The sequence below is a fragment of the Rhynchophorus ferrugineus genome, unplaced genomic scaffold (assembly GCF_030347505.1).
Source record: "Rhynchophorus ferrugineus isolate W39M unplaced genomic scaffold, kcgeb_rfMv2 rfM8, whole genome shotgun sequence".
NCBI lineage: Eukaryota > Metazoa > Arthropoda > Insecta > Coleoptera > Curculionidae > Rhynchophorus > Rhynchophorus ferrugineus.
Genome location: NW_027472587.1, coordinates 7,034,589 through 7,047,964, shown reverse-complemented (window position 1 = coordinate 7,047,964; position 13,376 = coordinate 7,034,589). Strand labels below are relative to the sequence as shown.

The following is a 13,376-nucleotide window of genomic DNA, read 5'->3' as shown; positions in this document are numbered from 1 at the left end:
AGAATCACACAATCTCGACGATGACTCGCAACACTTCTGGAGGATATCTATGTTAGATTTGCTAGTAGTACCCCACAGTTCAATACCATAGGTTCAAAAAATTATAAATGAATGTCAAAATACACTGAATATCAATCCGGTTGTTTACATTGATATTTAATTAAATACATACAAGCACCTAATATCTCTTCATGGTGAAATGGCTAGCCAAACTAAACATAAATCACTTGAAAGCTATCCATCGAAAGCAGAATTGCCAACTTAAACTTCTATACCCCTAAAAGAACGTCCTTTATATACATAAGACCCAGTTATATACAATGCGATTTCTTCCCCGCCCCCCGTACTTTAGACAGGTCATAAAGATGGCGCCGCATTATTGATGCCCCTATTCTCTTGTCGACAAATTTGTAAAATTGCATTTCGTTCTTTTTAGGTCCGTCGCAACTCGTCGAGCGTTTCGAACGGGCGCCGACCGTCCGTAGTCCGCCGCGATCCTAGGCGGTGTGTCGTCGTCCCCGCCACAGCCGCCACCAAAGGGGAGCGGCTCCCCATCCAAACCGAAGCGAAAGACTCCACCGAAAAGTCCAACGAGAACGGCAACGTAAACGGTAAGTTCGTACTATATTATCTAGAGGGTCGTGCAATGTAGATTTCATTTGTTTTTATGATTCTGTAGTATGTACATAACCTAAAATTATTTTCTGGTATTATGTATTTTGAAGTAGTTTAGTACACTACCGTTCAAAAGTTTGCAAAAATATTGCAATAAGTCTTTAAATAAACATGTTCATATTTGAGTTTATTATTTTTACAACTGTGCTTATAACAATCATTGTGAAAAATCGGTATTTTATTCAAACTATTGCCCATCGATAGCCGCTACTTTTTCCCATCATTCAGACAATTTAGGGATTCCATCTCGAAAGAAAGATGTATCTTTCGAGGCTATACACGAATCTACCCATTTTTTGGTATCTTCATAAGAATTGTTTTCGCTGTTCAGAACGTCCTTTGTCTTCAGTATCAAATAACTTTTAAATACTTTTTATACATTGAAATCAGTATTCACATGTTGAAATTGATGGAGCATGGAGCGAAAAATTCCGATATTTTCAACGCACTGAAAGAATGTTTTGTTCACGCTTCGACTGAATAGTAAGCTTCAACATGAAGTTAGTTACAAGTACACCCGATGCGATTTAATACACAATAACACTATCTGCAAATTCTTTAAAATTAATTTATAGGTCTGACAGTTTCTTATCAATTGACCCTTATTTTGAAAAAAGACCGACATACATGTTTTATGGCGATAAAGGTCAGTTTGTCATTGCTTTTATATTGAATGCACTCTGATATTTTACATATGGGTTTACAATTTGAAAAACTGTTAGTTTAGAGTTCAAGTTAATTGTAACCATTATTAACGGTTTATAAGCGCATAATTTGACAAAATGGAAACAGAACTCTCTTAAACAGCAGAGTGCTATGTGTGTTTATCTCATAGAATAGATTGCAGAAAAGGCTGGAGTTTCAATGTAAAAACCTACATTATACACTTACACGAAAGCGAGATACTGCAGGAAATCAAAATCAAAAGGGATCTAGTGGTAGTGATGCCATTATCCTGAACTACAACAAAGCAATAAGATAAGTTTGTTGTATTGTTATGGAAACGAAATCAACCTTCAATTTAGCCTCAGGTTATATCTACTTTGAATGAAACACGAAAAAGCTAGTTTCAACTACAACTTTAAAGAGACGTCTACGATCTGTTGACCAGAGAGGATGCGTAGCACCAAAAAAAAAGACGAGATTAAGCAGTACTCATAAGAGAAATAGACTGGAGTGGGCTAAAATACATACGAACTGGTCGGAAAAATAATGGAAAAATGTATTTGTGCGCCAATCAAAAATAGAACGGCTTTCAGAATTTTGCACTATGCAGACTGTTAGGCAGCGTGATGGTTTGGACATGCTTTGGTAACAAAACTGATAGTAAACTGAATAGAGAAGATTATCTGAAAATAATTCAGGAAAGTTATTTCTGGAAGTTGTGTTTTTCAACAAGACAGTAACCTTAAACATTCGTCAAGATTGTGTCTGAGGTTCCTAGAGCATCCTATCGAAACGAAGAAAATTTTGCGAATAACGATATGGACATAATAATAGACCTCTCTTTTGTCGAATTGGTATGGAATGAACCTGATAAAAAGCAAAGAATCGGTACGCATCGAGCTCAGTACTGTTGTGGGAATACCCAGGGAATGAAGGACGCTGGATGTCGAATACTTAAATAAGTTAATAAAATGAGTGAACAAGTAATTACACATAAAGATGGCCATTTTTTAAGTTCTACAACGTGTCGCAAATGTCCCGCTACCATTGATTGAATTTCCGCTAAGTGGCAACAATGGAACGATTATTTTCAATAAATATTGTCACTATTTCTGCTCGTTCTTGTGGCGTATCTATAATAAAATTAGGACGTCTAGGCAACACGGTGGTTAAAGCGAAACTAAGCTAAACGTCACATAACCATGATGGCGCGCTATCAAAATGATAGCGGGACTTTTGCCCCACCTTAGTGTCAAATCAAAATGGTAGCAGGACTTTTGCCCCACCTTATACTAAATATATTTAACAAGCCTAAGATTTGATCAAAATTTTATAATAATGTAATAAATCGTAACTTATCTGTTTTATTGTAATTTTTTAATTACCTTATTGTTTCCAAACTTTTGAACGGTCGTGTATATATTTGTAAGTTTGAACCCACCAATCATTTATTAGAAACTTTAATTAAACTTTTTTAGTAGTTTTTCAATAATCAACTTGATATATTAGATGTTTCTTGGTAACATTCCAATATTGTTTTATATACTTTTAAAACGAACATCTTCATTTTGATGCCAATAATATCAGACTTAAATAATTTCGGTTTTGTTTTTTTATAATTTTCAAAGCACATTTATACAATTTCAAACACAAATCGATATTTTTTTTGTAAATTATCTTTTTTCCCCTTTTTCTGGTAAATCTATAATTCTGTGATTATTGAACACTTCTGATGTAAGCTTGACACTATTAAGAGATTTTTGCAGAGACCGCAAGGTCAGAGCTCTATGCATCAAAACCTTCCAGCCAATCTCTCAATTTTTACCTAGCCTCTTAGGATATGTACTGACTAGCGCAGCAATGATGGAAGACAAAGCCTTTCTCTATTGATCAGAGACTTTTTTCAGCCGTCTGCTTTAATAGACTTAGCCGAAAGGGCTTCATGATAAACAATTGCTTTCAAATCCCACCAAACACTTAGAATCCTTAGAATGGAATTCCTTACCTTGGAGTCAATACTATGGCTTCATTTTATTTTGTTTCAGCTGTGATTTATAAATGGAAACTAGGTTCATTAAATTTTTCACAGCTAATTCATGCGGAACCTAAGTATCAAGCTTCTTTTGGTTTCCAACTTCATGTAAATGCTTCAGAACTATTTTATGGTCGATGTTTAATTTGGAAGCGATATCACGAAATTAAATATGTCGGTCCGTCTTTAAAATCATCTATTAGGAAAACCCGAAATTACTTTTTCGCCTATTGAATATTTTGTTACAAAAATTATTTTCTGATAATTTTATTTATCTGTTTTATCTTTGTCAAACTTCATTACATTCATTGTTCGATTTTAGTTGGATAGAAAAAGTAAGATATTACTAATTGTTACTAATTGATAATTAAAGCGTTTCTTTTTTGATGCTCTAATGCCTACATAACTCAAGTTATTTTTTGGTAAATGTTTTATTGAAGTAAAAAAGATTATTGTCGACCAATATTGCCCCAGATAAATATAGCGACCAGCTTAAGAATTGACCAAATTGAAAGGTTTTGAAGCTCCCAATTATTTTTAATTAGAAACTATAACTATAATGAGACTTCTTTATCTGGAGTACATAATAAAGTATACGGTCTCACTCATTAAACTCTATGGCATTTTGAAACTTATAGTGATGCTTTATGTGTTTCGTTGTTGTTTTAAAGGTAGTTCCAGAGATTGAGTGATGGTGACATGGTTTTTATATATGTAACCAAGAAATATTGGCTTTATGTATTTTTTATTTATTTTTTTTTCAATATACTGAACACACAATATTACTTTCTATTGATTGCACGAAAAAACGAAAGCAAATATTTCGGTTGTGATGATATTTGCTGACAAATATTTGGGATCATCGACCAAGGTTCTAAACCAGTGACGTAGATCGAAATCTATGTTTAATAGAATTTATTTTAATATAATATTGTTGCCAGCTTGGTGGCGCAGTGGTAAAGGCGATGGGACGGTCCTCCTACTGTTGCGATAGCTGCGTGTTCGAATCCTGCTGGGGCATGGTCGTAAATTTATGTTTTTGATTGTTTAAAATTTGTGAATATTCTAGACAAGAGTGTAAAATCCGACAAGGAAAATGATCCCAGTCACGCCAGCAACCAGGCTGGGTAAGACCGGATGTCTTCTGGGATGATTTCTAAAGTTGGTCACTCGCCAGTCGTTAGGCTTAATGCTGAGGACCGTGGTTCGGAGCCCACGTTAAACTTTAGAACCAGTCCAGATAAACCCATAGTTGGTAAAAGGAGACTTTAAAATATATATTTTTAAAAAAATACTATTGTTGGGTTGGCAAGATCATTTGTGTTATGTATTTTAAAATTTATGAAAATGTAATCTTGTACTGAAATGATAAAAAGCAATTAAAGATTACATATCTAGAGTGTATACTTAAGTGTTTTTTTTAAGATTTATTACGAAAAATATTTTTTACAATCATTTTTTTGGGGCTTTGTGGTTGCTATCGACAATTATCTGCAAATGTGTTAAATCACTTGTCAAATGTAGTAAAGAATTGGCTTCAATAAATTGATTTGTGGTACTCTAGTTTTAGTTAATTTTACTGTTGAGTAAGTTTCCTCTTCTATTGCTTTAAATAGTCTGGCTAAGATATAATCATTTAAGTGTTCAGTGTATTGCTTCGGCAGCGTATTTTAAGCTTGTGTTATTTGTCCCTCACGTCGAACTTTGGCAAAAACTTGAGCATCGTCTAAGAATATAGCTGAGTGGCCTTATAGAGGAATTTTTCAAAAAACCTTAGCTATTACCAGTTACCTATTACATTTCACCACGAAACTGGTGGATAAGATTTTATTTCATTTGGTGGTTTTCCACGTTTTGAGATCATAATAATTTAAATTATCTTCCAGATATATAGGGCATACTTTAGTACTAATTAATATTATGAAATTGGTTAGTTTTATAGTTCTTTTTCTTCGTAAATTTTGCAGCTCTTGTCCTCTTTTTGAGTTGATTTTGAATAAATTTACTGTGATTTGGTTTAAATTAAAAGTTTATTTTAAATAGTCCGCGAATGCTTCAGCTTTTTGTTATTCTCCATGCAGGTCCCTTATGGATGGATTTTATTAACTCTTTAGTGGCGTTCGAGAAAGAATATTCCACTTCATTGTCATCTGTCAAATTTCGCAGATAATAATTTGTGAATTTGTTTTCTATTTGCATTTCCCTTTTCAACCTTTGTGCTATATTCTTTAATATATTCTCATTCAGGTGCTTTATTTTGTTATAGCTTTTTTTCACACTTTTCGTTTTTCAAATACTATTTTATTAATTTGTTTTTAAATATATATTGGCTTTAATTTTCTTCTTAATTTATGAGGTTATTTTAAGCAACTTGCTGGATATATAGAATGAGTTGTTGTGTAATTATATTTTGTATATTAAAATTTTATTTTACTAATTTAAAGTTGGTGCATAATGTTTCTTCGGCCACTGAAAACCTTTCCGATGTTTCCTTTGGAGTGATATTTGGAGGTAGTTACGTGAAGAAAAAGGCGTTTTCAAAAAAAACCAACCATTTTTCTTGTTTTTGTACCATAGCTAGTCCCTTGAGATGACTTTGAAATAATTTGTTGAGTCATTCCCTAGGTGTAACTAATATCTTCAAACTTTACTGGATTCCCTTTCATGTTGTCATTGCTGTGTGTCAATATAGCTATATGTGCCGCTTTGATCAATAACATGTTGCCACTTTTCTTGTCTTGTAAAACCATAATTTCGTTGCTGCAGATCTTCTGAGATCTCTAGATGAAAAACTAAATCTAGTAATTCTCACAAGCCTCGTTTAAAACCAGTTCTACGCTATTAAGAGATTTTTGTGGAGACCGAAACAATTGTTAGTCAGACGGGGCAAAGTTCGGGCTATAAAATGTCCCAATCGATATATTTCAATTTTTGCCATTCACTAAATGTTTGTTTGGTTTAGCATTGTCACGAAGACATTTGAAGTAGAAGGCATTTGATATTGATCATTTCTGGCTGTGTTTTTTTAATCGCACTAGTTGATAGTAGACGATCAAATTGATTATTTGGCCATGTTCGTTCACTTCCTTTCTAATCCAACCACTTTCCCCTTGGCATCAATGCTGGATTTGCAACCATTTGTGAAGCTACTCCAGACATCGATCATGATTTTTTTCGAATATTATTATCATATATGATCCGCTTTTCATTGAATGTAATGAATTTGTTTAAAAAATGTCTCGATTCAGTAATGATTGACAAGTAATTGGGTCCATTAATTGTTTATTGTTAATTCATGTAGAATCTAAGTATCTATATATATCTATATAGGTTGACAATTGTATTATAATGGATGTTTTGCTCCGTATCGATTGACCGACCAAACCGAGGTTCAGTAACATCAAAATGTCCGAAATGAAAAGGAACAAGCAAATTCTCATATTGGCGTTCACATAAGCAATCATCATAAACCCATCACCATAAACACCAAACAATTTTCGATAAACTTTTCAGAATTATTCACTTTTCATAAGTAATAAATGCAAAATGTGGCGATAATGACACTCTGGAATCCTCATTTTCAAATCACAATAACTGCGTAAACGAATTACGCTACCTCTATGTCGAAAATTTTCTATGCTATTATCCTTCAAACGTCTAAAATCTTAAATCCATCTATTAGGAAAACCGAAATTACTTTTTCCGAACTGTCTATTTGAAGTGTATTTAGGAAATTTGTTCAACAATTGTTACTTAAAAACAATTTTCAACACATTTATAGCGAAGGCGTTTACCAGACAATGTCTTGCTAACCCTGAACGTTGTGTAGTATATCGATGATATACTATCGTACAATTTTTGATGTCGTGATATTAAAATGTCTGCAACATGCAGACAGGACTGTAGGAAGCAGTATCGATTATTTTCAATGCCCACGAAAGAACGATTATGTTTAGCTTTCGTGATTTTACAAATAATATTGTGAAATAATTTTAAGTGGTTTTATTTTGCAGATACAACATATTGTATTTAAAAAATATGTATATTATTATTTTTCATCACTAGCCATTTATTATTTTTGTAGACCAATAAAAGACTAATTACAAAGCTTTGACATGAGAACAGCCCTTTATGCCATCTGTCAAAATTAATTCGTTTTAATATTGTATATTTAATGTTATGCAAAATATATATTTTGCATAGTAAATTCTTTGGCATACAACGCGTATACTTTCTAATATCTAGTATGTTAATGGTGGTGTTCTAGTGAATGGTTTTATTTTTCATCTTAATTATGTTGTACCCATCTGAATAGCTTTATTCTTGTTTTTACGCTACATTTATTTTAAACCCACTCTCTTGCATATTGTCGCTTTTTTCACTAATCTCGACTCGTTGCTTTACTAAGCTTCATACCTCGACAACATTGGCCATTCATAGTTTTATATATAGTTGAATGGATATATTATTTATATCTGTTTGTTCTGATTTGCTTTTAATTTACTGTTGATCTAATTTATCTATTAAACTGAGTCCTTTTTTACCAGTTTTTGCTCAGAGTTGATTCAAAAGTTACATTAATAATCTCACTTTAAATTTTTATCACTGTGTAGTTACAACACTTTTAACCTCTTATTTTAAATCGATATCATAGCGGCAAATCCAATTCTCATCCATACTGATGAAAATAATTACTAAATATCTGAAGTATTGACTTCCAGATTGGAATCAAGTTTAGTGACTCAACTTGTTGGCGTTTCGAAATCGTTACATAGCGTCCCTTTTGTAGTCTGTATCTCCATTCGCACGAGCTCTTCTGTGTTCTTTTGATGGATCATTCCTCCGATGTATGATGTATGAAAAACTAATCTGGCTTTCCTAATACACTATCCTATTTAAGTAACTGCCTTTCACTGGTCACAGCTGAGCCATCAACCCATTTGCCCAGTGCCCTGCTTTTTCATAGTATGTTGAATAATTAAAAAAAAAACAGAGAAGAGGATGTGTCAAATATTGAGTTGAGATCGTTATGGTATTTACAGATCTGAAAATCTTCTTGACATTTTTTCTGAACATTTTTGGAATGTATGAATTGATTGAGAATATTCATCACATTTAGACTTTTTTACAAATAAGTTAGGTGTTCAGCAATGTTAAATTGTTTATTGTTAATATACTCTACTTTAAGTAACTTGTAACAAAAATATATTGACAGATTCATACATTCAATAAAATTTAGTTATATTCAACCTAGTTTTTTTTAAATAAATTTGTATATTATCATTTAATTATTGCTTGATGATACACCGTAATTAGTATTAGGTACTTGCAAGTATTTTGATCTTTTTTTTCAAACTTCCCATATTTCTGGTTATGTTGTTAACATTATTACTTCGCCTTTTTACGAATAGATATCGCTGATCAAAATAAATATAAGCATCTGTTCCCCAAAATTTGCCGACGTTTCGCAGTTATTACAAGTTGAATCTTCAGAGCGGAATCCTAAAGATCAGGCGATTGAAAACCTTTTTTCCATGGTTTGTTGAATAATTAACAACAACAAAAATTGTCTCTAAATAAATAGTTTTGTACAGCATATAATTTCAGTATAAATTTCCATTGCATTTAAACTTTTTTCATTGTTAATTCAACATTCAACTCTAAATTGTTATTTTCTTATGAAAAATGAAATGACGACAAATTTTTAGGTCTTCTGCTGATATATATATATTGAACCAGCTAGTATTTTTTTCATAAACCTAAATATTTTATTTCAGTGTAAATATATATGTTGGCCAATTCATAGTGTAAATTATTATTTGTATGTTACCGCTTGATGATGTATCGTAATTAACATCATTTTATACTATCATTGATTCATGTACATATTTCATTTAAATCATTTCCAATTTAGGACGATCAGCGAGCATCAAACCCAACGGAACTCACGGTACGTGCATCAGCGGAGTTCGGAAGTTCTTCTTCCACAAAACATCCCGAGAAGATATCGGGCGAAAGTCCCCGGAATCCACTCTTGGACGGTTCAAGGTCAGCGTGGTTAAACCGACCGACGAACTAAATAATGCCCGTCGGTCAGTGAACACGGACCCTGCGACCGTCGTTATACCACCACCACCACCACCACCCATCATTTCCCTGACACCCGAACCATTGACATGTCCACGTGATGATAACATGGAGACGTCAGTTGACTCGATAGGAACCTGTTCTCTGGACATGGACGCATCTACGGAGACGCAATCAGGTTTGTTTTCTGTAAGGTTGTGTGCATGTTGACGCCGCAAGATCCCGATGGAATATCGCATGTTGTACGGGGGAGTGTTTTGAATGCATTTTTAAGCGATCGACGTGTGGCTCGGCCGACTATTTATGAAGTCCGGCTGCATTGTCATCGACGGCCGACGGTCACGTCAACAGCGTTCATTTTTAAATGCATCCACGCATTGCCGAGTCTATTTTCGTTGAGGACTGTTTTGGTCAATCTATTTGGAGTGGTTTATGATATGACGACGGCCTTGAAAGAACGGCCCAGTCTGCGATACGTTCCGATTACATTTTATCGTTTGTTTCATCGTGATTCCATCAAATAACACTGAACTGTAAGTAATTGATAATGTAAATTGCGCTAATATTGCATCGTACTGTACATTATTTCTTATTAAATATTAAGCTCGAATTTTTTCAATTATGATTATTTATTATAGGAATCTAGTAAATTAATACTTATTAGTACTTTGGGGGTTTATGGCTTAATGACTGGAGGCAGAACTAAATAAAACGGTTATGGTTGTATTATGTGACCCTTATTTATTGATGTTATAAAAATATAGAAAATACAAATAGTTAAAACGGCTGGCTTAAACGGGGAAGGCTTAAAACACCGCTGTTACCTGAAGATACGCTTGTGCAGTCAAACTCTATATCGAATAATCTAAAATACCCTTCAATAATATCTTAGATCAACGTCTCAGGGTTGCCACACCTTCGTTATGGATAATAATTTCTAGGTTTTGCTATTCTAAGATGTAAAATTCGACATGTCTTAAGGTCGCTACGTACCATTTGTTTTTATCCTAATTTGCTATGGTTTTAAAATTACAAAGTATGTATTTTACAATAGAGACTTTGAGCATGGAGTTTTATTTATAACTTCACTGAGCAGGGTCAAATGGGCCTGCTTTCTTTAATCTTATGACTAAGCCACCATTATCTAGGAAGTGGAGCCTTTGGGCATACTCCTTGATAACGTTATTGACAATTTATATCTTTAGGTCCTTATGCAGATTGTTACGAATGTACCATGGTGCATTAATAATACCACGCAGTACCTTGTTTTCGAATCTTTGTATATTTGTGTTGCTTTGAGGACTGTACAACCCCAGAGTTGATCACCATAAGTCCATACTTCCAAGCACAAGTATAAGTCCAAGCTTTCAAGACTTGTTGGTAGAGCAAAAGCTTATTATATACTGACAGGGCTGAATATCTATATCTGCCCAATAACCAATACCATTTTCTATCTCAATATATGCTTCTATCTCAATTTAGCATCAAGGGTCATGCCAAAATGTTTGACTGTATTTCCAGGCCGGGCTACTTGCTGATTTATATATATTGGCTTGTGCTTGACTCTTTTGTTGGTGAAATCAATATGTATTGATTAATTTTTATCCGCCATTTTTCTGTCCAGCATTGTATTTCAGCAATAGCTGCTGGCAACTTTTCAGTCGATTCAGTGTTGTTATCTCCAATGGCTAAGATTGCGGTGTCCCAATACACTTCCCTGTGTGGCACACCTGCTTGTATTTGCTTGCTTCACAAGTGAGAATAAACATCTTCTTGTTTGACTCTGAAGAATCGGTGGGTTATATATGCCTATACATTTTTTGAATATTGGTTAAGGACAAGCCTGTTAATATTATGCTTTAAACCCTCATGCCAAATTTTATCGAAAATTTGAGTAACATCTAAAAATTTTGCAGAACAAACTTAATTTTTTTCTATGACGTTGGTGATTTTTTGAACTTGATCAATCGTAGAATGCTGTTTCCGGAAGCCAAATTGAAGATCTGGAATAAGACGCTATTCCTCAATGATTTGTTTTATCCTTTTCAATAAAAGATATTTTAAATAATTTGGACATTGTCGGTAATAATAATATTGGCCGGTATGGCGCTGTTTCATGAGATGGCTTTCCTGCTTTAGGAATCGCAGCTACTTCAGCCACCTTCCACAGTTGTGGTACATATTCTAGTGTAAATGAAGCATTTATTAAGTTGTTAATCTTAATTAGTGCTTTTATTGGCAGTTCCTCCGGATTGGAAGATTTTCCCGGTAATAGAGTCAAAACTAAGAGCACTTTTTGCGCTAATACCATTTTTTATTTCCTTCTTAACCTCATCAAAGTGACAAATGGAATTTTCATCCTTTCCAGTCCAATGGCGCAGTGTAATGAGATTGAAACATTCTCTTGAGGTGGTCTACAAATCTTGTAGCCTTCTTCTGATTATCTCTGGCCCATCCTCATTTTGTATCGGTGGCGTTTGCATGATAGGTGCTTTTAAGTTTTTGGTAGCTCCCCACGGCGAATACTCAACGCTAGTATTATTAGCAAGTCCACGGAGAAATTCGCTCATGATGTCATTTTTTTATTGTTTAATTTCATGTCTCAGTTGGGATTTAAGATTATTCAGCAGATTGTCAATTGTTTAGAATAGTTATTACCATTTAGTTTCGGCCTGAAAGTGCTGAATATCCTTGATCAACTTGTCCACCTAAAAATCCATTTCTTTCTCAGTATGTATCCGGTTTCCCAAGTTAATTTTTCCTTCTAACTCCAAAACCTATCCAGTCGGTTCTTCTATTAACGGAAGAGCAAATCGGGGAATGGTCTGTGTTTAGTTCCAGATTTACTTCAATTTGCATATAATTGCTTGAAAGATTTCTAAATCAACATTCTTTGAAATAAATATTCGAAAAAAAAAGAAAAAAGAAAATATATTTCTGCGCTCTTGTGGAGAATTTTTTTAAATGTTATTAAATGATACGTCAAGTATTCCCAGACTATTGAAATAGCAATTCAACCAAGAATGTAGAAAAAAATCAATATTAAACCAATTCGATAATTGATATATTTTTCAGTGTTTCTATTTGGTTGATAATAGAGATATCAAATGGGAGATATATTTTATACGTTGTTTTATTATAGATTATTAAACGTTATGTCAAGAAAGTACCACGAATATAAACACTTAATTTTTTTTTCGTGGTGTGGTGGCACTAACATTTAATTAGTATGTCAAACATGCTCGCTATTAGTCTTAGTTAGCCAGTTTGTTTGTAACAGCTGGCTAAAACAGTCAACCTCGGTAGATACAATATTTTTAAATCTTATAAAAAGTCGTTATGATTAAAAACAAACGTACAAATAATATTCCTTCTGGACAGTTTGGCCCAGTGAAAGGGATTCATAAACATAGTATAGTATTTCATACTATACTAGTTCAAAAAAGTCCAGGAATATATGCCTCGCTTCGGTTGGATTTTTGAAGCTTTTTAACATAAATTACGTGTTTTTGTATTAAAATCGACAGCTGTATCTTTGTATTCACCACTCAGTGACACTTTTTTGACATAATTTATATGGAGAAACATAATTTTTAAATAAATTTAGGAACAGAAATATCTCTAGAATAGAATAAAGTAAAACTAGTCACCCATTTGATTCGAATTATTGATTGGGTAAAATTATAACTCAAAAATCCATCAAGTAAACTAGGATAAAAAACGTCGCTGATATTTAATATTCATATTTCAAGACAGTTCAGTAATTAAGACCGATTTTTTATTTTTAGCTATCTTAATATGTTCAGTGTTATTTAGATATCAATGATGATACAAATACGGCGATAAAACTCTTCGCTAATTAGAGAAATGTACGAGGGTTGTATGATAAGTATCTGGTCTTGACGAGAAAAACAAA

The 13,376-nt window shown here is 33.4% G+C and overlaps 1 protein-coding gene across 5 annotated transcripts in view; it reads left to right on the top strand.

Moving 5' to 3' along the window:
• The window catches only part of vlc (disks large-associated protein 2), a 99,381-nt gene that overhangs the window by 41,353 nt on the left and 44,652 nt on the right, over positions 1 to 13,376 (top strand). For 2 of the 5 annotated variants that reach the window (XM_076411753.1, XM_076411751.1), the window contains exons 3-4: positions 437 to 611; positions 9,288 to 9,323. In XM_076411753.1, the coding sequence (XP_076267868.1) occupies positions 437 to 611; positions 9,288 to 9,323 (211 nt within the window). Of the gene's footprint in view, positions 1 to 436; positions 612 to 9,287; positions 9,639 to 13,376 lie in introns of all 5 variants that reach the window. The other 3 variants (XM_076411750.1, XM_076411749.1, XM_076411752.1) reach the window with 2 other exon arrangements.